Source organism: Squalius cephalus (assembly GCF_949319135.1).
Source record: "Squalius cephalus genome assembly, chromosome: 13".
NCBI lineage: Eukaryota > Metazoa > Chordata > Actinopteri > Cypriniformes > Leuciscidae > Squalius > Squalius cephalus.
In genome coordinates, this window is record NC_137134.1 from 22,142,617 (window position 1) to 22,169,236 (window position 26,620).

Consider the following 26,620-nt stretch of genomic DNA (forward strand, 5'->3'; position numbering starts at 1 on the left):
GTTGATTTGACTGTCAGGTAAATAAAATTATGTCATTCAGAGTTGAAAGTTGAATTTGATTTAACTCAGTTCAAGTCGTTTTGATTCTAATTGACGTGATTAAGAATTAAACAATTCGGTTTAGGTTGAATCAATTTGAATTCAGATTAAATCAAATTAGTTCAGTTCAATTAACTGATGTAATGTAGAGTTGAACAAGATTTTTTAAGTTCAGTTCGTTTCAGGTTGATTTGGCTATAATCAGTTAAGTTAACTGAATTGCTGTAATTCAGAATTAAACTAGATTTATGAAGTTTGATTTGATTCAGTTAAGTTCAAGTTGATTTGTTTTTACTTGTATTGACTTGACATGACTCGAATCAAATCAACCTGAATTGAATCGAATCAAATGTAATGAATATCATTTACCTCTGTGCTCGGCTCAATTTAATTTATTGAATTAATGCAATTCAAAGTGATGTAATTCAAAGATTTACAATCTTCGATTTGATTCAGTTTGACAGTGTGTGTGGAAGCGTGTGTTAAGAAAGTAAATAAGGCCTGTTTTGATTTCATGTTGACTTTAAAATACTATGATGATGATGGTTACTATGATTATTTGTCTCTCCTCAGATCTGACGCGATATACTCCGCTCTATATGATGGCACAGGGGTGATTGAAATTCTTCGAGGACACGAGCTCCTCTCTCACCCCTTCGCCGTGTCTCTCTTTGGAGGGGACGTCTATTGGACCGACTGGAGGACCAACACATTGACCAAAGCCAACAAATGGACCGGAGCCAATGTGACCGTGATCCAAAAAACCAGCGCCCAACCCTTTGACCTGGAGATATACCATCCCAGCAGGCAGCCACAAAGTAAGAAACCATCTTCTGTCTTTCAAAACTGTCTAGAGGGACTTTGAACAGATGACGATTTGAAGGATCCAAAGAACATAATGAGAGAAATCTCTAGATTGAGCAAAGTTGTCATGTTGGATTAACAGCGTTCAAAGACCCAGTTTTGGCACATTCCCATTTCGCAATAGAAGATTTTAGGGACTAATTGGCTGCAAAGCTGTCTCGTCAAGAACTCCCTTGATTCCCATCAAGAATCCCTATCTTTTCTGAAATAGGAAACAGACAGTCAAACACTACAAGGTCACATTTCTGTTCCGACTTTCCTTCTAAAAAGTAAATGCGCTTTTCAAAGATTTTATTTTGTTGTTTATTTTATTTTATTTAGTTCTCTATTCCTTTAAGATGCTGCAAAAACATAAAAAAAACTTTTTCTACTGCAAGGTTTATAGTAGAAAGATACTATTTGTTTGTTTATTAATTAAAAAAACACTTTCTGTTATGACTTTCTAAATGCACTTTAGAACTATTAGAACAACAACAAAAAAAAGTAGAAATATAACTTGGAGAAATATCTGTCTATTGGTGTGTTTTTTGTTGTTGTTGTTTTGTTTTGGTTAATTTAATCTTGTTTTTTTATTTTATTTTGTTTCGTATTTATTTATTTAGAAAATATAAAATGGATTTTTTTTTCTATTCCTATAAAATGCTGCAAAAACATTGAATTTATTTCAAAATATGTGTATTGGTGCTTTTTGTTTTTGTTTTGTTTGGTTTCTTTTCCATTTTTTTTTTATCTTTTCCTTATTTCTTTTGTTGTTTTTTGATTCTCTATTCCTATTAGATGCTGCAATAACATGGAATAATTGTATTTGTTTATTTATTTGTTTGTTTGTTTACATTTTACTGTGACTGCATATCCAAGCAATAATTCAACACCATGATGCTATCAGTCACTAATGTGTTCTGATGGTTGCTATAAGAGTTGCTTGGGTGTTTTAACTGATTTGTAGTGCGTACTGGGTGGTTCCTTACTGGTACACCCCTAATGACCTCTGGGTAATTTCTTGTAGCATGCATCAGTTCAGTCAACACTGAAAATGTGCTTGAAATCTGTCCCTCCTTCTGTAACCTACTTTTAATTGGCCTAATAGAATTTGTTCACCGTTTGGGCAATAAAGTACAAAAGAAGTGCCAAAAAAACACCCCATAAATAAAACACAATTGAATCAGCCCTTGATGGCTGTCCAGCATCTTTTCCCTTGGGTGTACATCTGCCAGATGTTGAAGAATCAGCCTTCTGTCAACACATCGAGCTTGGCATCATCCACCAAAGCAAAATTACACCCTTAATGGCGCTAAGAGGCTCTTTGTTAACTCATGACTCCAGATAAACACTCATAATGGGCTGGCGGAAATGTTCACACAGCATTCCAGATTGTGATTGGCAGCTATAAACCTAGAGTTTGGGTGGAGGGATACGCCGCACAGATGTGTAAAGGTTTTTTTGTGTGATTGTGGGTCTGTTTTTTTATGTTCTGATCAAACTTGGAGTCGATTTGAAGTAGTGAAAGAGCCTTCGACTGCATAGAATCCTTGAAAATGATGATGAAAGTGAATGTTCTTGAGTGAATCATTTTTAGAACAATATATTTAGACTTGTCATCTCTAGCTTTGAGCCAGGTTGTTTTGAAATGTACCTCTTATAGGCTAGTTTAGAAATGTGTGTTTTTAAGCCAACAGTGTGTTCCTGAGCTTTTTAGACTGAAACATGTTTTTTCTCACTTTCTTTGTTTTTGTTCATTTGCTGTTTGTCCTGTGGCTTACCACCTGCGTTGTTTTGTGAGTTTGTTCATAGTGCTGTTTTAAAAAAATAATTTTTTGCCTTTGTTGCTTTTGTTTAATTTGTTGTTGTTGTTTTAAAGCTTGTTTCATATTTATTTATTTTTTTAAAATGTTATTGACATTTGAAGCACATAAATGTTTTTGACATTTGAAGCACTGAAAGGTATTATTATGTATTATTATTATTATTATTATTATTATTCAACTCTCTACGCATACCTTGGCAATAGAATCGCCATTGGCTAGTACATTGTTTAGTTTATGTTTACATATATATATATATATATATATATATATATATATATATATATATATATATATATATACAGTGCAATGCATAAGTTAATACACCCATGCTAAAGTTGACTAAAAAGAGGAATAAAAAATCATATTTTGGAAATTGAACTTAATGCCTTAATTTAAAAAATTAGGAAAAATCCAACCTTTTAGGACACCAATTTTCTTTGTGAATGAATAATGTATCGTAAATAAATAAATGTTCTTCCTTAAAATACATGGTGCATAAGTGTGTACACCCCTATGTTAAATTCCCATAGAGGCAGGCAGATTTTTATTTTTAAGTATTTTTTTTTTATTAATTTTTAGGATACTATGCATCCTGATAAAGTTCCCTTGGCCTTTGGAATTAAAATAGCCCCACATCATCACATAGCATTCACCATACCTAGAGATTGGCATGGTTTTATTTCAGTTAGCCTAAAAGCTGGTTTGATTTGCATTGAGAGATGATCTTATGGAAAGTACTCCATGCCAATCTCTTAAGGTTCACAAACATTATGTAATTTTATTTTATATATATTTTTTTTTAACTAATTATGCAAGTTAATAGTCAGTTCGACAAAATAATGAATTAATATATTTAATAAAATTAATAATCTTTAGACTGAACCATTTCTAATAGTTTTTCTTCCTTTTTTTGTTTCTGCTCTCTGTTTTAGCACTGTGGCTTAGCACCTGCTTTAGGCCCTACTCTGTTTTGGGATTTTGTTTATAGCGCAGGATGTCTGTTCTATGTCCATATTCATTACCCGTCTGCGTTTGAAAAGGTTGGCCCGCATCTCTATCGGTTTTCATGTGTCAGAATAGCTTAGAGAGAGTGGCATAGAGATTACTGTATTCATTAGGCCTGAAGCAACTGTTTTTTATGGACTTGTTTATGCTCTTTTTTTTTTTTTATTACGTATGTGTTTTAAGGTCCCATTTAGAGTTGTGGAGTAACAACCTTGCTCTGAGCAAGAAGAAACCCTGGGATTGTTGGGTAGGGAATAAGGGGCCTAATTACTCAGCACAGCATCCACATATTACACTTGTTAAGCAGAGTGCATTTGGTTTTTAGGTCTACGTGGATAGATGCAAGCCGCATTGCATAATAACTAGCTAAAGAAATCCTAAAAGACTCACAGATCAATCATTAGCCAGCAGAATGAACATAACATATGCAGATGCATGTGTACCCTAATATTCTTTTATTAATGTTTTTTTTTTCCCCCATCTCTTCTCCCATCTTTTCAGCTCCTAATCCATGTGATGGTAACAATGGAAGGGGCCAATGTTCTCACCTCTGTCTTATAAATTATAATGGTTCTGCGTCTTGCTCCTGTCCACATCTCATGAAACTGTCGGCCAACAACCGAACCTGCCAAGGTGAGCTATAGCGGTCCTCTAGACTGTAGATCTTCCTTTTACAAGACACGTTTGGCCCACACACCCAAACTCTGGAATTTGAAGATTTACTGGTCTTGCATGTCTTTTAACATGCCAAGGTCTAATGTACAGCACTGATTTTTTTTCTTCATCCCACTTTTTCACATGAATACATTGTATATATAAATGCATAGGTTTCTTCATCAAAATGTGCGATCCAATTGAATGGACTTGATATAAAGCAGAATGTCTGATATTGGAATAATTATAGCGTGTATCAGGAGACTTACGTGACCTACCTAAACTCATTACAGACTGAAATGGAGATCTCTCTTTAATGGCTGCCCCAGAGATCTCTCTTGAGGTCAAGAAAGGAGAATTTACAGTATCAGTCCTTTGAGCTTTATGTCTTTATAGCGCTGCCTTTGTAAGGACACTCAATTCCCCTTATTATATTTGTCCCCTTAACTGATTTAGGTCATATTTTCACTCCCGGAGATACTAGAGACAGAGAAACTAAATTCAATTGAGAATCAATTTGAATTGAATTATATATTTATGTACCTGAACAGTTGTGAAGAAATTTCTGTTATACGCTCGGAGATCTGAGATTCGAGGAGTGAACATAGACAACCCGTACCTCAACGTCATCATGGCCCTCACCGTACCCGATATTGATGATGTCACGGCGATGGATTACGACGCCATAGACGAGAGGATTTACTGGGCCGACGTGAAGACCCGAACTATAAAACGAGCTTTCGTTAATGGAACCAAACTGGAAATAATCCTGTCTGGAGGTACGTTGCAGTCCATTTTGCCAGTTACATTTTCACACAGTTCAAACTACTTTTAATTTTCCTTCTTTTATTAATAAAGTCAAATGTCTTTTAATAATAAAAATAATCGCGAATATGATTTTTGCCATAATCGAGCACCCTTGTGTGTGTTTGTTTATATATATATATATATATATATATATAGTTTTTTTATATAGAAGTACCAAAAGTACAAGTATGTTGTATAACATATGAAATAATTATGTTATTATTATTCCTTTATTAAATTATTACATTTAAATTAATAATTAAATTGATTAAATCAATTAAAATAAACACAATTTAATTAATATATTTTTGACTGTTATACTGTTTAATGTTAGAAGAAATTTACGTTATTTATTGATAATATTTTTATTTACAGACCTATCCAATGTCCGTGGCCTGGCTATTGATTGGCTGTCCAGAAACATGTACTGGATGAGCTCAGACAACGACGAGACCCACATTAATGTCGCCCGTCTTGACGGATCTCTTAAAACCACCGTCGTTCACGGCATGGACAAGCCCAAGTGTCTCGTCCTGCATCCGTCTAAAGGGTAACAAAAACCATGCTAACAATGAACCATATGAGTAATGGTGAAGTTATGGGCCGGTGTGTTGCTAGAGATCGCTATCCTATTTTTATTAAAAAGTAATTGCATACTTCTGTCGAAATGTCACCTTTCGTTACCTTGAAAATTGCATGTAAGATACATCAGTTAGAAAGCTAATTACTGAACAGGTCTCTGTTTATATTCAGTGTGCACAATTAACTAAAGTTATTAGTCATTTTCTTGGAGTTGATTAAGACTGACAAATTGTTATAGCCATAAACTCTTTAACGATGCCAAACTGGTTGTCAGCCAATCAGAAATGCAAATTTATCTTACCCTTGTTGGACTAGCCAGTGACACCTCTTTAATTAGCATACATTATGATTCCAGACATGCAGCCTAATTAAAAATGGAGCCAGTTCCTCACAATTGTTTGCATGAGATTTAATATAGCGCAATTCTCTAATCCAGTTATGGATTTTAAGCATGGAACAGTGAGCATGTTGTTTTATTTTGTTCCTCGATATCTCTCGTGATCTGCGCCCCTTGTGTCACATTTTTTTTTTCCGCCAGCTGTCTGCTCGTTTTAGCTTCTGACCCTGTCGACATTTCTGAAAGTCATCTGTCAGGTAGGTTCATGCGCGCTATCAAGATGTATGAAGGAGATAGAGACAGCTTTATTTGATTGTTTTGTGCTCTGTGGTGATTGTGAAGATAAAGTTCTTTTCTACCTCCCCGACCTTCACACGGGTCGCGTTCCTTAAAGCGAAAGAGTCCCATCCTTCATCTTGAAGACTCATCCATCTCTCTGAATGTATCTTGTTTTGTTGTGGTCTACAGGAAGATGTTCTGGATGGATGGGGGCACAATAAATATGGCCAACATGGATGGCAGTAACATCAAGATTTTGCACCAGAACCAGAAAGAGCCTGTTGGTAAATTCAATTTCCCAAACCTAAAGTAGTGAGCTGCCTACTTAGTATTCTAATACTAATAGTATTTTAAAATAATTATGGCTCCAGCTGTTGATTATTGCTGCTGCTGAAAGGCAAGTATGGACTTGCTACTGCTAATAGATACACAGAGAGACTGCTGTGAGAATAAGATGCTGCTGCTGCATAAACAGACGTACATGAATCCTGTAGCAGATCTAGGCAGGTGGAGCTGGGGGAGGTGGAGGATTTCAGAGGAACTCTAAGAGTGCGCTGCACTATTAGCTTACAGCAATCAGTGAACCAGAATATTTAAATGTTGAGCAAGCAATCTCATTGGCTACATGATCAGCAGAGGCAAATCAGGCAAAACTACCATGCAGTAATGATGTGATTGCTTGCAGATTGCTTGTAAAATACCTTAATTATTGTAGTACATCAAGTACATCATATATATATATATTTGCTTTGCTATGTTTTTCATTTTAAAACAGCATTGATAAAGGCTTTAACAACACCTTAGCTATTTTGCTTTGTTTTGTTTCATCTTGTCTTTCATGTTTTGTTTTGTTTTGTTTTGTTTTTTGTTTTGTTTTGTTTTGTTTTGTTTTGTTTTACTTTACTTTGATTTGCGCTGTTTTGTTTTGATTTATCTTTCATTTGCGAACACAATAATAAACCAAGGCATTAGCAACAGTAGCTGTTTTTCAGTAGCTGTAGCTTTGTGCTTTTGCTTTGTTTTGGTTTGTTTTGTCTTCCATTTGCAAACACCATATTGCTTTGAATTTTTCTCTGTGCTGTTTTTTGTTTTAATTTGCAAAAAAAAAAAAGATTTAATAAAGCTATTGTTTCTGTTTCAAACGATCTATTTAACATTAACAAAACGGCATGTGTACATGAACATACTGTAACTTCATGTGAGAATAAGGGCGCCATTTACTCATTCTCGTCTTCCTCTGGGCCGTGTCTGTTGAGATCATTATATCTATAGTAATTTGGTCTGAGAAGTAGCCCAGGGTATTATTGTTAGAGCTCTCTGTGATGTTCCCGGTTCTTCCCTCAACTCATAATTAAAACAAAAATATCCCTCACTCGCGGTACATGTGATTATGGCCTGAGCCAAATCTTAAGTAACAGCGGTTATCATCATGATGCGAAGGAGGGATTATTGCGAATGAAGGAAATAAAAGCAGAAAACAACCTTTTGAACTCTTTTTGTACACTATTAATGCCGTGCCTCAAATAAACATACTTTGCTGTAGGGGAAATTGCAGATTTCAAATAACCAGACACATTTTGTAAGCAACTATGTGTTGATATTCATGAGATGAAACCATTTTCAATTCTTTGTTATTTAAATCAGTAATGTTAAACAGAAACATCTTTTGGAAAAATGATAATCTCAAATAATAAAGTTTTGGATAATTTTATTTAGTCTTTAGTCTTAAAGGAATATTCACCGAAAAATGTTTCATACATACCGTTTCATATTTGAATAATTTTCTCTCTCAAGGCTTCATTTATTTGATAAAAAATACAGTAAAACAGTAATAGTGTGAAATATTATTACAATTTAAAAGTTTTTTATTTGTATATATTATAAAACGTAATTTAACAGTTGTGCTGCAATTTGGTGGAAACACCCTTTGAGTAATAAAAAATTCAATAGAACAGTAATTACGCTTATATGAACAGCATGTTAGCATATATATGTACAGTATAACCTATATTATTTGATATCATTGTTTTCATTGTTGAATGAACGATACCGTTACATGTTTTATTTGTGCTTTTTAGGGCTGTCGATTGACTACTCGGCCAACAAGCTGTACTGGATAAGTTCAGGAAACGGAACCATTAATAGGTGTAACCTGGATGGGAGTGGCCTGGATGTGATTGACAGCTTGAAAAAAGAGCTACAGAAAGCCATGGCATTAGCAGTGATGGGTGAGTGAAGGCTGTTTTCATCAGCATTCATTTAGTAAGGTTAATTATAACCAAGCAAATAATGAAGCTATTGAATTAGTACGTTGATAGACAGTATAAATGGTTTCTGAACAGCGGTGTATGAGTGATAAGGAATACTTTTTATGCTGAATGTGGGCTCCAGGGTTTTTGTTAAAGCTTAATTGTGGAGCTGTTTTAGTACACTGTAATTACAAATCAATAGAGCGAGATTATTGTTTCTAAAGGGTTTGGATCGCAACTCTAATCATGTTCTGACATGGGTTTTTTCTTTCATTGATGACTCACATCTTTTGATGTCACTCACAGCTGTGTTTGCTGATTGTAACAGCTCTGCCAGTTTTGAGACTTGGCCAAAGACAGATATTAATTTGTTCTGTCATCTTATGTGTGCCTTCTGACTCACGGTTGGGTTTCGGTACGAATCATAAAGATTTATTATGACTTTTACATTTATTCATTTAGCAGGTGCGAATGAAAAAAGTATTGACAATAAAGATTTGATGATCCTCATTTTTTTCTGTATAGAAGTGTCTGCTAAATGAGCAAATGTAAATGTAAAATGGTATTCAACTCATTTAACTTGTGTAATGTGGCTTATTCCTACATGACTTTCCTGAACAGAAAATGCGGGCACAAATAATGTCGAAGGGACTTGATTTGACCCTTCTGGATTTGATTGGACTTATAAAAAGTGAAGATATGTTGGGAAGTGATATTTTTGTGATGCTTCTGGAATACTTGATTGGTCAATCTGTGGGCAAATGTATTTAAGAATATATATTCATATACTAGTTTCAAGATTCTCTTCTCATTTTTCTGACTACAAAGCTAGATTTCTTTTTTTTTCTTTGCTTTTGTTTTGTTTTTTTTGCTTTGTTTTGCTTTTGTTTTTCGTTTTGTTTTGTTTTTTGCTTTGATTCACTTTTTGTTTTGCTTTGCTTTTTTTTTTTTTGCTTTGCTTTGCCTTTTCTTTAGTTTTTTTTTTGCTTTGTTTATTTTTTTTTTATTTTTTTTTGCTTTGCTTTGCTTTTTTATTTTTATTTGTTTGTTTCGCTTTGCTTTGTTTTTTGTTTTCTTTTGCTTTATTATTTTATCTCCAATTTGCAATGCAACCTCTTTCTCATAATAACTGAATTTAAACTTCTATTTGCATTTATTTGCATTCCTAAATATTATAAACCGATACAAATTTAGATTTAAAATATCTGTGTTTGTTTATTGTTAATTCATGTTAACTAATGGAACTATTCTGTAAGGTTTTACTGGTTTATTTGACCATAAATGAGGGCAAGAAGGCTAGCTCAAAATATCACTTTTTGGGACTTTTTAAAAAATATTTTCAGAAAATATGGTCAAAACTTTTTTTCTCTCTGTAAAGTGCACTGCTGGATTGTGCACAATAAGATTAAGTATATTTATTATGAAAGTAAATAGGGTCAGATTTTTTTTTTTGCCGAGAGCAGATAGGTTCAATTTCATTGTCTTTCTCTCACATAAAGAAACTCAGTGAAGCACTTGCCCGTTTGCCCCTCTTGTTTTCATCATTTAATTTCTCCTGACCTGGTAACTCTGTTGAAAAGGGTTCTGGGAGCACGGTGCCCATTTTTCATCATTTGTGGATTGACGTTAATCTGTTTATGAGTGAAACAGCTGCTTCAAAACCAGAGGATCATCAGCTAAAGACATCAATTCTGCTGTTTGAAATATCTAACCTTCAGCTTTCAGGAGATAAAACGTCCTGACTTCCAAGGGAGAGAAGATCTGGAAGCATTTTAATTAGGCCTAACATATTATTATTGAGGCTTGTGGTGGTATCCTCATAGGTATTCGGGACTGTGCGGGAACAGAAATTCAGCTGTATTTTGGATAGAGACTCTATCATGGGGCTGTCAGTGGACAGGACTGTTTCACGTTATTTGGGAGCCAGGTCTTAAACGTGTTTGTTCATGTGTTACTTGACATTTCTTTGTAATTAATAGTGAAATTTACAGTACTAGCATTTTTTTTTGTGTAAATTTGTTTCTATACCATTCTTTTGGGTTGTGGTGTATACGTTTACCAAAAATAAAAATCACAACGGCACATTAATGAAAAATTCAGTTGATTACATAACTTGAAATTTGACTCATCCATTTAGAATTGAGAGTTTTTAAATATATAAATGTAATTCTCACAATGATTTTTTTTTTTTTTTTACATTGTAAATATGCATTATATTATTTATTATTCATTTTATATATTTAAAAAATAGTTTTACTTTTACAAAAAAGGTGCATTATTAAATTTGATATTTTTTTTTATTTTAAAACAATGGCTTGAAATGTGACTCATCCAATCAGATTTTAGAATATTTAAATATACAATATGTATATATTATACATTTGTGTATGCAAGTATTTTTTTATGAGTACAGTTTATGATTCATTGCAATATCCAACCATAGGCATCACTCCATTGTGTAATATATTAATAATTTGTATTACATTTCCTGAAACAACTATATTGTGAAATGTAATTTTAAAGCCATAGAAATTATAACTGATTTAATTTAGCTTATTCCGCCCACGCCTATTTCTCAGTAGAGGCTGTGTAATATTTTGCACAATGAACCTGAGGTAAAAGGTCTTTAATCTTGAGGACTGTGTAACAGATAAATCATCTACCCAGCCAAGTCCACCGCCAACTTTAATAAAATGCAATTGGAATCCCAAACATGTCGAATGGGAAGGTATTATTCGATTAAACCCTGAGGAGCAACCTGTTCTCGCTTCTACTATATCATCTTCTCAAAGCCTCTCACAATCAGATACTGACGTTGGCAACTTCTAATATAATCAGACTGAACACTATACCAGCAAACAGCAGCTACGAGCTGGTAATGGAGTGATGGTTAAGAAGTGTTTTCTCTGGTTAGCCACACCGAACTCTGTTTATTCCCCTAATTTATGTGGAGCTGTACTATATAGCACCCTTGTTATGTAGAGTCTTATTTAGAAGGCACATAGGGAAAACTTATAGTGAAATCATACAGCAGAGAAATTTGTTAGAAACACGGACTGACTGTCATTTTAAGACTCATTGTTTTTCTCTCTTACTTTATTTCCAACTTTCTTTTTCCTTTCTTTTCTGTCAGATGAAACAATTCAACCTCGTCCTATACATTCTGGGTTCTCGTCTCATGGCCATTTGATCATTACACTCGTTTGTTTAATATTAATGTCTAATTAACCCCGTTTTACCAGCTGTCCCGGGAGTAAGGAAACAAGTAAAGAGATAATGAATTATTAATGACTTCGCTTCCATTTTCATTTTCTTTGTCATTGTTGTCTTTACATGACATAGTCTGTTCGTTCTTCCATTTGAAGAACTTGTGGACCTTATTTGGGAAATGTTTAATGTGTTGAATGAAAATGAGGGATAAAAGTAACTTAACTTTTATGTACGCTGAAAGTCGACAAATGTTCAGTGGATTGTAAGACTATATTATATAATTATATAAAAAAGATTTTATATAATTTAAATCGCAATATATCTTTTTTTTGGTAGGAAATTCAAGTTCAAGTATCAAACTAGCCCTTATATTCATGCCATTATATTGTTGTGAATTAAAAGCATTAAAAGTTCACACAACACAAATATCTATGAAATTCAATTGTCTTCTGTGGAAAAAGAAAGTGCACTCAAATATCTTTATTAAATTTAATGTTTTTTATCTAACTTGTTCATTTAGTTCAGATGAGGCTCTGAGGGATAGAAGTACAGTTTGTTCAATAACTTTTATGTACGATGAAAGTCGACAAAGTCTCAGTGGACAAAAAGACTTCAGCCTTCATTAAACTTGATTTGATGTCATTTTAATGCTATACAATTCACAATATAGCAATATTTCTGGAAATTTAATGAAAAAAAAAGTATCAAATAAGCCCATGCCAGTGCAGTGCTGTGAAAAAGTAATTGCACCACATTAAAAGGTCGTTTTTAACTTGCATTTGCACTAGAACTTAATTTGAACCATTTGAACTATGACTTTTGGAATCTTTCATTTGGAATCTGTGCATTGAAACAGCTTATCTCTACATTTAGTTTAGTTTAGTTTTTTTTAGGTCTAGGCATAATGGTACCATATTCTTGACCAAATGGTTTACAGAGCTTTAAATAAAGTGCAATTTGCACTTGATTCTAATTTTAGGTGATATTTACTTAGGGGTGTACTTACTTTTTCACACACAAGAAACTGACATTTCTGCTTACTTAAGCTGTGCAAATCTTTACAAAGTGTACATTTGAAATGTAATCTGTGCAACTGTGTATGCCCTAATATGTTACAAATAAAACAAAAATGGTGTATGTAAATCTTTACCAGTTGACTCATTCCCAGCCCCATTTCATTTGCATCAAATTAAATATGCACTCTAACTGTTTCTCCGTCATGGAACATCTAAACAATCCTCCGCTGTGCCCTACGTGAAGTATACTCTAAGACTGTTCTCTGTAATTCATTTTCCCTGGGTTTTGTGCCTGCCAACGGCTGATAGCTTTAACTCAGGCCGAGCTCTAAGAATAGTCCTGCTTGCTTTTGGCATCTGTATGTAATCCATTAAGGGCTACCAGGGGACTAAGATGCCGCTGCTCGCACCTATGGGATTCGTAAGTGCTGAGAGGGTGGGTAAAACAGAGGTACAGTGGTGTGGTTTGGCACCAAGGGACGTCTCCTCCTTCAATCTAAGACACGACTCGCAAGTTATACGAGCATAGGAATGTGTAGCTCGTCGTGAGCGGTCTGGGTCACCGGGGAAAGGCATGTTGGGAGACTGTGGCACACTTGCAGTCCTTTTTTTTATGATGTGTAATCAGAGCCGAGTCCTCAATGTTTTTCTCGGTTTTGTACCATTTCTTAAAGGCTGAGTTGACATGCCATAGGGCTTAGTGGATTTGCAGTGCGCTGTCCGCAGCAAAGAAATACAGCATGGATAAAAACACATTTCAATTTCATCCCAGTTCAGTTTCAGAGAGGATAAGCATGTGTATTTATATAATAAATGCCAAGAAGTACTATATTCCATGCAGCCATAACCAACTATTGAAACAGCATTTTCTAATTCTTCTATAATTAAAATGCAAGTTTTTATGACCCCTTATTAACTAACAAGTCAAAAATATTTATTAAATATTTATTTGAATACATTTATTTGAATGATTATTTGTAAGTATTTAAGTAATAAATACTACTAATATTAATTTAATAATAATAATAATAATTTATTATAAAAAGTAATACTATATTACTATATAATTGCATTAATTCTATTTTATTTTGTTAAAATAAAGTAAAAATGTTCATTCAGAAATACTTTAGTTTTGTTTGTTTCCTTTCGTCTTCCACTGCTTTGACAGACAGATAGTCCCGCCACAAATTCATGCTATTGGTTTAACCAATGTCATGTTAATCTTAAATATTTTAATTGGATTAGGGGAGGCAAAAAGAAATATTTGTGAAAAACAAAATGGTGACATACTGTAAATTTTAGCCTGAAATCTTGATGTTGGAAAAAAAGTGAATGGTGTTACTTGTTAACTAGATATTTTGGTGTTTTTTCCAACTGTTCCAAAACATATTTTTCTCTCTAGGTGGGAAGTTATGGTGGGCGGACGATGTTCTCGCTCAGCTTGGGACCGTTAACAAGAGGGACGGAAAAAACCTGACGGTTCTTCGGAATAAGACCACAGGCGTGGTCCACATCAAAGTGTATGACAAAGACAGTCAGAAAGGTAAAAAGAAACAAATCTCCAAATTCAACAACTTCACAAGAGTCACTAAGATCAGAGTTCCCACACCTTTTGATCTCTGAATTCCCTTATTGACTTTTTAAACACCTTTTTTGAAGCAAAAATAACTATATGTATACTATATATATGTGTGTGTGTGTATATAGTAAAATTACTCGTGTCGTGATATAAGATTTTGGCCATATTGGACCATTAGAAAAGAAAAGATCCTTGTCATTTCTACAAGGTGAGGTTGCACAGGACTTGGACAGCGGATATGTTTCTACACCCACACGTTGTCAAATCCCTTTGCTCTTTATGAATTATGGTGAGGACCATTCATATCACTGACAGGTCTATTAGCGGAGGAGTGCTTGATCCTCTCAATACTCTATTAGGATTTAAAAAAACGGGCAATTAGAGGCTCTTTAAGGTAAATCTTTTTGCTTCCTTCTCAAATCTCCTCATACCAATTAGCTCCCTCATTTATCTCTCTGACACGAACCTCATGGGAGCGAAGGCCCGTCTCATTACGCCACTTCAAATAAGCTAACTGGGGTGTTTCTGACAAGGTGTCCGAGGAACAAAGTCAAAGCGCCACCGTTTTTTTCTCTTTTTGTGTTTGTGATGTTCCTGAAATTGGTTTAAGAAAGTACACAAGCTAGAGGGTTTTGACAGATTTGCATTAGATACACCTGTTCGCCTTCACAAATGATTAGTTAATTAGTAATTCTCTTCGTAGGTCGCAATCCTTGCGTACCGAACAACGGCGGGTGTTCCCAGCTGTGCCTGCCCACCTCTGAATCCACTCGGACGTGTTCTTGTACCACGGGCTACAACCTTCGTCCGGACCGGTCCACCTGTGAAGGTACGACCATTAGTTCTGACCTGAGCGTACGTATGTAATTAAAGGAACACGCTGACTTTTTGGGACTTTAGCTTATTCACTGTATCCCCCAGAGTTAGATAAGTCCATAAATACCCTTCTCATCTCCGTGCGTGCCGTAACTCTGTCTGACGCACCCACCGCTAGCCTCGCTTAGCACAAAGACTGGAGGTAAACGGCTCCAGCTAGCATACTGCTCCCAATAAGTGACAAAATAACATTTTCCTATTTACATGTTGTGATTTGTATAGTCACAGCGTGTACAAATAACAAGGTCACATGAGACACAGCCATCTTTTAACCGTATACATACTGGGAACTATATTCTCAGAAGGCGAAGCACTGCTACTTGGGCGGAGTGATTTGCTCACAGCACCTGAGAAGCCCTGTGGTGAGGAGCAGAGAGTTGGCTCAGAGTTGGAGTAAATTACTTCGCAGAAGTAGCAGTGCTTCGCTTATGTCACTTATTGGGAGCTGTATGCTAGCTGGAGCCATTTACCTCCAGTCTTTGTGCTAAGCTAGCCTAGCGGTGGGTGCGTCAGACAGAGTTACGGCACGCATGGAGATGAAAAAGGTATATATGGACTTATCTAACTCTGGGGGATACAGTGAATAAGCTCAAGTCCCAAAAAGTCGGCGTGTTCCTTTAACCTTTGGATCTCAGAGGTATTCATTATTTTTAAGAGCAGGGTTCATTTGATTTTTTTTTTTGGTTGACTCTTTGGTAGGTCTTCAGTCTTTCTTGATGTACTCCGTTAATGAAGGGATAAGAGGACTGTCTCTTGATCCAAGTGATAACTCTGAAGTTTTGATGCCGTTAACTGGCACTCTGTTCACTGTGGGTCTGGACTATCATGCCGGTAAGTGCACTTTTATCTGTTTTCTTTGATTCTAAAAGAAAAGGAAAAAAAAATCTAAGAGGAGAAAAAATATTTTATTTTTAAATCACTAAGAAAAATGTATTTTAATTCTTTACTGACATATCAGCGTTGCTTTAGTGTTATTTATACACTACTATATTATTTATTTATATTTTGAATTCGTTTTCATTTAAATTTCAGTTTTGGTAATTTTAGTATTTCAATTAAAACATTTGTATCAGTTATTCACCAATGCAATTATTAAATCCGAAAAGGAAAATGTATTTTTATACTTTTTACAGATAGGTACAGTATCAGTGTTATTTCATTTTAATTTTATTTTTTGTAATTCTGTTTTAGCAATTTTAGTATTTCAATTTAAAAATTGTTTTGTTATTCATCTAATATTCATAGTCTTAAAGAATGAGTAAGGGTCAAAAGTCATAAATTATGGTGGTTTTGATATAACTTCACCACTATAATGGTTAAAAATTGCTTTTAAAATGACTTCGTAAAAATAAATGCACACAGATGTACTTATACTATATTGTTTTCCTCATTAAAATGTTTTTACCCTCAATGTACAGTGTAAAAATAATTTAAAATGATGAACATTCAAGTACTACTGACTGAAATTATCTGTAATTGTTCTTGTAAAATTAGCGCTTCATGTTTTTTTTTTTTTTTTTTTCATAAACCTTTGAATTGTACTTAGAAACCAAAGCAATTAGGCATTGCCATGCCATGTGTACAACAATATATCACCCCTTGACATGGGAAAAAAACTTTCATTTGCAGGGAATCTGCCAGTTATTCGTACAGATTTATCCACTGCAGTAATTGGACAGCTGTCTCCGAACTGAGACAGAAATGCCACTCTTTGCATCAGCGACAGACAGTTTACAGCTTCCCATTTGCATGATAGAGCAAATATTGGCATTGCATTGTATTTTTTTTTTTTTTTCATTATGAGATGAGGTGAAGGGTGGAGATATGCTGTTATGACAGATGGAAGATAATCGAAACAGATTAGCTGGACAGATGAGGTGATGTCTCATAACGATGTGAATGGGCTTTCATTGGAGTTTTTGTCAAAAGGGATACAGTATAATGTAAATTTTTGAGTAGGCGAGGAGCTGGTGATGCACAAAGCTCCGGATAAAACCGTGCAGCCAAGTCAAAGCAATTTTCATAAAAACTTTTGAAGAGGACAGACCATGGGAGCCAGGACAATCACGAGTACTTTAGGCTTTTTTTTTTTTTTTTGCCTCTATTGTTTTGGAGAAGAGATGGGTTTGATTGAGATCAAAAAGGGCAAAGACATTTCAGCCAGTTGGAGCAGACCTATTCTTTTAGGTAAAGCTTGGCAGCTCTTCAAAAAAGAAAAGAAAATGGAGACTTGTTTATTCCAAATTGGCCATCAACACAAGATTGTGCACAGTCCTTAGCCGCTGTGACATAAAAGACAAAAACTAATAATCCATTTCATGCTTTTAAGAATATTTTATTTTAGGAATTTTTGCTTGCCAATTTTATTTAGAATACATCAAGGTTATTATAGTGAACAACAACTAAAACCATAAAAAAAAAACAGAAAAAGTTAACTGAAATAAAATAACTTATTTGGTTTCAGGGAGTTGACAAAGCAACAAATTTAACTTGATGTACTAAAAGAACTAAAACTAAAGCTGAAATAAAATGAATTACAAATCTAGACATGTTTAAAAAACAATGACTACAAAAATGACAAAAGCACACAAGACAATTACAAAATGACAAATGCAATTTTACTAAAATGAAAATGAAAACAATACACATATACAAATACAATATATATATTAGTGAGATGACAGCAAAGGTTATCTAAATGTAAAAATAAGGGTAATTGGCATGCGAAATTAAGTCTACAATATCGACCGAGAGTCGATATATTTCAATATGGAACCGATATATTGTGCATCCCTAAATAAATATGCACTTTGCCCCCATAATAAGGTAGTTATATCATTTAGGGTCTAACTAGTCTGTGTTAACTAGCCAAACATTTGGTTTTGGGGTTTATAGGAAATGACACATTGTACTGGACAGACATGGGCTCCAACAGAATCTCTAGATCCAGTCGAGATCAGACCTGGAGAGAGGACATCGTCACAAACGGTCTTGGACGTGTTGAAGGACTTGCAGTGGACTGGATTGCAGGTGAGTCCGTTTCTATTCTTTTAGCATTTCTATGCTTTTCCAAGTAGCCTTGATGTTGTCGGGCTTATTGTTTCTCTGTTGGTTCAGGGTCTTTGTTGCTTTGCATCCAAAGGTAACATTTACTGGACGGACCATGGCTTGAATCTCATTGAGGTTGCTCGGTTGAACGGTATGTACCGTGCCGTGGTGATATCTGACGGACTTGATCAACCCAGAGCCATTGCGGTACACCCAATGAAAGGGTATGTATTGCACTGTGGTTTATTTTCCTCTACTGCTAAGCTTCAAATTCACCCAAGTGTGGCAACACGAATGACCTATGGTTGTCTAGAGAACAGTTAGCGTGTGCAATTAGCACTTCAAAGCTTGTTAACTGCAGATGCACGTCCTCCTTAAAGGCATTATAATTTCTGTAGCATGTATTCTAATATGAGTTGCCCTCTTGTTTGTAATGAGTTATCTCATTAAATAAAGCTTTGTACTGTTGTAGGTTGGAGTATAAACATTAAGCTTCAACATATTTCCGATCCCTAATATCATGTGGCTTCATCTATTTTGGGGTCCAGTCTTACTCAGAAATTGGTCAGTGATATGTGGTAGAAATGTTTTGTACAAATAATTAGACTCAGATTAGCCTGGAACAAATTTAAAGATTCCTGTTGGAGTTTTATGACCAATATGACATTGGAAGTGACTTTACTTACAAATTCTTGGTCTTCTTGTGAAATATTCACTGGTGCATGTTATTCCAAAGAAAAAATTGACCTTACAATCTCTCATCAAAATAATTAGCTTCACCTGAAATTACGTTTCTTCGTAGTCACCAAGGACTTAATTTTGAACTTCTACCCTTTAAAGTCTGTCTTATGTAGACCACTTTTAATGATCCACTTAGTCCCTGATGGATACAATCTAGTCATGTCATCTAGTCAAAAAATGTTTACCTTTAAGTGTAGAAGAGCTTGTCACTGGGGCTGTACCCTTAAAGGGACACCTTTGTACCTTATTTACCTCTAAAACATTCATAGTAGTACCTTGGGGGTACATTTTACTACTCATGCGGTACAAATATGCAATTTTTAGGATTAGATGAAAGTTGTGCCTTTAAATGTATTGATCCAGTGTCAAGCTGTTGTAGCCAAAATGTTTGCACTTTTTTTCTGACTATATGGATTTCACTTAGAAATGGGCTGTGCATGATAGTGAATTTTAAAACCACTTTCTAATTAGGATTTCTGAACTTCTCAGAAGAACTTGAATACAGCATTGTGCTTGTTTTCATAGCAGCTGAAGATAAATCTTGGAATTCAAGCTGTGCAAAGGTCAAAATTCCTCAGGAAAGTATTTTCCCCTAATGGTATTTTCCTTTGAATTCATGCAGGTTTCTGTTCTGGACAGAGTGGGGCCAGAGTCCTACCATCTCCAGGTCACGTCTCGATGGTTCGGAGCAATCCGTGCTTGTTAGCACAGGACTAGCAAAGCCTAACGGTGTCTCCATAGACTACCAGGTCTGCTTCCTCTACTTGTCTTAAGTGCTTACGTTGCAGGCGGCTGCAGTCTATGCTGATTTCATGGCTTAACTAGCAGCTTTAGGGCACTGAGAACATATAAACCATCATTCTTAATACAATAGATGCATGAGGTTTGTCTTCTAACTGCATTGTAGGAAAATAAATTATACTGGTGTGACGCCCGCAACAACAAGATCGAAAGAATCAACCTTGAGCGGGGTGAGCAGAGGGAGATTGTGTTCTCATCGAGTGGGGTGGATATGTTTTCCATAGCAGTCTTTGGGGCTTACCTCTTCTGGTCTGACAGGTAATTTATTTTTCCATAAATGTTACAGTCTCTACGAATGGCCCAAGAAAGCAGATACCGTCCCACTTTCCCTACAAGGTCACAATGCTAGCGCAAGAAGACACATTTGATTATATCAGAATCTCCCGCAGTTCAATGTCATTCCAAGGATGGGTTACCTCACCTTCTGTTAGACCAGCTGTGTACTGTATTTTAATGAGTTCTTTGGTTTTAATTAGTCGAGGGCCATTGATTAGCGAGTGTCAAACTTTTGGTCTTGTGTCCCCATGACGGTAGAGCATACGCCAACGGATCCATCCGCCGTGCTTCCAAGAAAGATGCTGTGGACGTGGTCACTATCAGGAGCAGCTTGGGCGTCAGTCTGAAAGATGTGAAGGTCTTTAACCAGGATCGGGAGAAAGGTTGAGGTTTCACTTAATGGCAGTTTTCCTGTTCTTTAAACATTGCACCAATGCACACAAGTACATTCATACATTTATCCCAGATAAAGCAGGGTTGTCCAGTCTCACTCCTGGAAGGCCACCTAGCTTCAACACAATTTTCTAGCAACCCTGAAGTCCATGATTTGCTGCTTCAGGGGAGTTTAATGAAGAATAGAGCTAAACCCGATAGAAAAGTGGCCCTTCAGGTGCAGGATTGCAAATGAACACCTGCTGACTGACACGCATGTAAAAGAGATCAATTAGACTTGCTTGAAATAGCAGTAAATGTCTGAGAAAGTTTGAGTTTTCTGAGCATTACAATAAGGGAATAGTTCACCCTAACATGAAATCCTCACGCCGGACTAAACCTGTATTTTGTTTGCATGCTGAAGCAGTCTCGAAGCGATTGGTAGGTGATATCATTCGTTGAGGCACTTCGTAGGGAGCCTGATCTCTGATTTTTCGACTCACCCAGGTACGAACGCTTGCAGCAGAGCGAACGGAGGATGCCAGCAACTTTGTTTTTACTTGGGGAATAACCAGAAAACCTGTGCTTGTGCCCACGGATATCTTGCTCAGGATGGACTCAGGTGCAACAGGTACGAGGGTTACCTGCTCTACTCCGAGAGGACCCTCTTGAGGAGTATTCATCTCTCGGACGAGAATAACCTCAACTCCCCCATCAGGGTGTATGAGAACCCGACTTATTTTAAGAACATTATAGCTTTGGCCTTTGATCATCGGCAGAAAACGCAAGGAACAAATCGGATTTTCTTCAGCGATGTTCATTATGGGAATATACAAGTTATCAATGACGACTGGACAGGACAACGCATCATTGCTGAGAGTAAGTAATTGTGTCTAATTACTTTGATGCGTTTTTTACTCGCCTATGTCCTTATCGATTGCGCTTAGTAGTTGTATTGATACACTTTTCATGTATTCACGCTGTGAAGATGAAGATGATGTAACAAATGTTGTTTAGAAAATAAATTACTTTCGAATAGTGCTGATGAATGGTTTTCAGATATCCTTGAGCTTTTAGTTTTTATCACGTATGTGATGGTGATGTATTTTATACATTACCATCCTGTTACCATTACCATTACATTACCTTAAACATGAATTGAATATTGTTTGTATGAATAGAATACGGTTGTTTTTCAAAACTTTTGGACCTTTTTCCTGATCCCTGATTTAAACATCCAGCCTGATGCTGTCCACAGTACTTTCATAACACATTTACATTATTTGCAATGCAGCTCATATTTGTAGTGGCATCATGTCCGATTAACTGTGGTGAAATGTAAATAAATTATCTGTACAGGGTACAGCCAATTACTCTGATAAAGCAGCAGCCCAGTAGCCGGCATTGGAATTCATACCTCATGTGATTTATCAGGCCCTAACCTTGTCAACATTAACACACGTCTCATTTAATCAGTATGCCATTAACCTGCAGAGCTGTCATTTCACAGCTGCCGTGTTGAACGATAGCTTGCCTGAGAGGAATTGTGATATTTGTCAAACGAGGCCGTGGATTGTTACACCTGACCCTAGACGCTAAGCTTTATGCTTTGTCATGGATTTATGCTGATATATTGCAGATTGGCGTTCGGCTGATAAACAGCTATGTAGCCTTCTCTTGTTTGAGAGATGATAGACGTGAAGAAACGGGTGGGAGCTCTTTGGTTGAACTGGCTTTTTAAAATCATCTTTTATAATAGCTGATTTGTAATGATTTTAGTTAAGTTTTATTTTGAGTTTAAATGGAGAACTGACTTGTCAGGGTGAATCTCACGAAACGTCTGGGTGAAATCTGACCTGGACATGTTTTTTTTTGACACGACAACCGTGTGTTGCTTCAACAGCTCCTAAGACCAGCTTTTGTTGACAGGACTGTTCAATACCGACATACTATTGCTGCTTCTCTAAATCAAAGTTTGTTGAAGACCAGACCGTTGCCTGACTCTATATGCCTCATTCACAGCAGCACCATTGACTTTTAACAGGAATGAAAGCGAGGCTGTGAGGGATAGACATTCATCTCTTCAGTGGGTTCTACTGTTATTTAATGTGATGTTGATTGTTCTCTGCTGACAAAACACTGCAAAAATATATTTCTCATAAATTCTGTCATTGCGCTGCTCTGAATAAGGTCTATAGTTTCCACCAGTGCTGATTATTTAGAGACAGCTTTTTTCACACTTAACAATGCTCAAATCTTTTTAGGCAGCGTGAACTTCTGCAGACAGAGGAATCACACCTAATCTTTCTCGCTTTTCATTTGTACGAGCACCCTGCTTCCCTCTCCCGCAACAGAGCCCAAGGTTTCTTTTACACTTAAATTGCACTACTTGTAAGTTGGAGCTTTCAAGATTTTGTTACAATACATTGAATTAAACGGGAAATTTTGAGGTAAAAAGTCTATTTTTTTTTTTTTTTTTTTTGTAAAACATAGTCCAATAATCTTTATTTACAACTTCGAAAAATATTTTTACTTTGTACATTTGCGTCCTTTTTGAATACTGGTTTATTGTAATTGTAAAAAAAAAACAATACTTAGTACAATTATTAAATAGTACAAATTGCTAATGAGTAAATGATGACAGATTTTTTTTTTTATTATTATTTTAGAGTGAACAATCCCTTTAAAATGATACTACATGTTTGCTCTATTCACAATCAGGTTTTTTTTTTTTAGATATTTTACTAAACTACGAAAGGACTAATCTATGGAAGCTTGTTTCTGCCACATAATAAAACGATAAATTAATTGTGACTTTTTATCCCTCAATTCTGACTTTATATCTCACAATTGCAAGTTTATTTCCCACTATTCAGACTTTATTTCTCGCAGTTCCAAGATTATAAATTGCAGTTCAGACTTTTTTTTGTTGTTGTTGTTGAATTGAAAAAGTCCGAATTGTGAGATACAATCTCGCAAATTTGGAGGGAAAAAAATCTGCATTATACACTCGCAATTCTGACACTTTTTCCCGCAGTTGTTTATAACTTGCAATTTTAAGATATAAAGTCGTAATTACGAGGAAAAAGTTAGAATTGTGAGATTAAATGTCGCAAGTACCTTTTTTATTTCCTATTTGGTGGCAGAAACAACACTGTAAAAAATGATCGTAATTTTAACGGTAAAAGACTGTAAAAATGCTACAGTGAAAAATTGTTAATTGGTTAACAGAAAGTTTCCGTACTATATACGGTAAATAACTGTGATAGATCTAATGGTACATTTAATGTAATTTTACTGTAAAATACCGTTAAATGTACAGTTTTTGAAAGTGAAAAAGAACAACTCATTGTATAATTTACAGTGAAAAAACGTAAATTGACATTCCCACAATTCCCTGTGTGACACTTCACATTTGATGTATTTTTGTTGAAATAACTGTGTTTCTTCATAGTTTTCTTCATTTTTATGTACATTAGGGTTATGTACACTTGTGATGAGCTTTGATTGATCATGTGACTCTCATCACTGCTGTGATTGGTGGTTTTCAGTGTATTACAATGGTACAAAACAGATATTAATACTTCATTAGGATGATAAATTCACATTATATCAGATAATAAAATATGGTTTATTACTGTAAATTTTAAGTTTAGTCTGTAAAACCAATAACGTTGCTACCGTATTTTTGACGGTAAAGTTCTGGCAACCACAGTTTCATTTTTTACAGTGAAGTTTCCATAGTAATCAATGTAGTCGGGTACAAAAAAAGAGACAAGAGCAACACTAAAGTATTAGTCATTTGAGACATGTCTGGTTTATGAATTAAGAGAATGGGCATTGTAATTCAACCTGAATCTGTGAGAGACTATTAGAAAGAATTAAAGGTTTTACTTAGTCAAGACTCCACAAGCGCATAAGACGTCGAGTCCTTGAAGGCTTTTTATTCATGTGTGAGGAAAATCAATTGCGGTCAGAGGTGAAAGAGAGTTTCTGAGAGAGTATTGGCTTGGCGAGAGAGACGTTAGAAAGACAGCGAGAGTGAGCAGTGCCAGAGGGGTTCGATGCCACATGATCAGCCTTCAGATCTTTAGAGAAAGACGATGCCAATGCTGCGTCTCCACAGGGGGGAAATCTGTCTTTGTTAGTCAGAGGAAGGTGATGGATCGCAGACAGGATCTGATCTCTTGACTCGCACATTATACAGGAAATGTTTCCAAGGCAACACGTATGTCTCGCCGTGCAAATATCATGTCACCTTCATTCCTAAAACAAGTCATTTCTAATATTTTCATCTGGAGGGTTTGTTCCTGATAACCTATGATGAACAAATACCAAGTTATTGCTGTTTAAAGTCAAGTTTACTCTCTTAACACGTTCCTGGTCTTATTGCGAACAAATTTTTTAGTGATGCACTTCAGTACCACATTGGGGATTTTGTTTATTTATTTATTTATTTATTCATGCATACTTCTTTTTCACAATTTTTGCATTTTAGATTAGCTTTGTCGTCTTTTAACACCCAACATTAATAATTGAAAAAAACGCTGTCAAATGTAATATTTGACAAATCTCAAAATGAATATCCATTTTTCATACTTTACGTTATAATATTGTTCCCTTTATACATTTACTTGTAGTATTTATGAAAATAATTATTAGCTTATTTGACCAAAATATTAGTGCTGTCAATCGATAAAAAAAAAAAAAACCTAAACAATCACACATTTTTCTGTAATTAATCGCGATTAATCACACCTAACATTAAAGTTTTTTGTATATTTTATATTGTAATAAATTCACATTTAATCTCCACATTAATGTAGAAAAATATAAAGACAGTAGCCTATATTTTTAATATATGTTTAATGGCATGTTAATGGCAATTATAGGCATTCAGCATTACAGTTTAATTGAAAGCTATCAATTTTAACATTTATTAGGCTTTAAAAACTTAGAGTTTACTAAGTAAACTTAAAACAATCTTCACATAAACCCATTATAATATATTTTAGCTAGCCTATATATTATCATATAATAATATATCATATTAGAGACTTTTTTTTTATTATTCTAAAAAGCTAACTAACAAACGGATGACTTTCCTGAGGTAAATGCATCATTAAGTGAAATTGTTCACAAGCTTCACAAGCAAGTTTTATTGACATCTTTCCATGGTTGAAACACAGATTGAGTGATTACATGAGGCATGATACTGATTTCGGTAAGTAAGTTGTTCTGTAATTTTCAACTTACCTTCTGATATTCATGCATGTTTTTCTAGATTTAATTTGTATTAAAGTGGAAGAATAGACTTACATTATTACTTACTTGCATTATTATACACAGTCACGTCACATTTAAGAGCGTCAAAACGCCATTTATTGTTTGAATTTCGTGATAAAGATGACACTTTGTTTCTTTTTAGAAGTAACAAAGCACAGAGCTATTTGCGATTAATTGGGTGAGAGGAGCGCTACAAATTATGTTTAGTATAGGGAAAAACTGCAGATCTGGCAACCCTGGCTTTAACTACAGCTGATTCATAGGGTCAAATAGAGTGTGCTTTTATGTAGCTGTTTTTAGCTGTTAATGCGTTATTGTCTCATTAACTTGCCCTAACTAACTCAACACGAAAGATTTTCTTCACACACAGTGTGAGTTGCAGTCGGTCATGTTTTACTGCACCCTTTTGATTGACAGGATATACTCGGCACTGATCATCAGCTGTTTTTAAACAATCGGCCGATGGCCGATAGTGAAAATAATTGCTTTTATCGGCCGATACCGATTCTCTATATCATACCCTTCAATATATCTGGGCTCAATTTTTGTTTTCTGTTGGCCCAGTCAGACAGGTTAAGATTTTTACTTGCCCGGTCAAAATGCACAAACAGTTATTGGGCCCTATCTTGCACCCAGCGCAATTGACTAGTTTGTACATCGACGCATAATTCCTATTTTGCACCCGACGCACAGCGGACTTTTCCCTCGACAGACGCACATCGGTAAATTAGTGAGTGAACTTGCGCTCCCTGGGGTGGTTCAGCGAAAAGAGGAGGCGTGTTCCGGCACAAACG

At 35.3% G+C, this 26,620-nt stretch overlaps 1 protein-coding gene across 1 annotated transcript in view; it reads left to right on the forward strand.

The window, feature by feature from the left end:
- lrp1ba (low density lipoprotein receptor-related protein 1Ba) overlaps positions 1-26,620 on the forward strand; it is a 228,690-nt gene that overhangs the window by 111,635 nt on the left and 90,435 nt on the right. Inside the window, exons 27-41 of the mRNA XM_079889543.1 lie at positions 613-857; positions 4,215-4,346; positions 4,919-5,146; positions 5,550-5,724; positions 6,562-6,656; positions 8,451-8,600; positions 14,250-14,390; positions 15,130-15,255; positions 16,002-16,133; positions 18,198-18,332; positions 18,445-18,574; positions 19,714-19,840; positions 19,999-20,150; positions 20,427-20,551; positions 21,048-21,419. Of these exons, the coding sequence (XP_079745669.1) occupies positions 613-857; positions 4,215-4,346; positions 4,919-5,146; positions 5,550-5,724; positions 6,562-6,656; positions 8,451-8,600; positions 14,250-14,390; positions 15,130-15,255; positions 16,002-16,133; positions 18,198-18,332; positions 18,445-18,574; positions 19,714-19,840; positions 19,999-20,150; positions 20,427-20,551; positions 21,048-21,419 (2,465 nt within the window). The remainder of the gene's footprint in view (positions 1-612; positions 858-4,214; positions 4,347-4,918; positions 5,147-5,549; positions 5,725-6,561; positions 6,657-8,450; positions 8,601-14,249; positions 14,391-15,129; positions 15,256-16,001; positions 16,134-18,197; positions 18,333-18,444; positions 18,575-19,713; positions 19,841-19,998; positions 20,151-20,426; positions 20,552-21,047; positions 21,420-26,620) is intronic.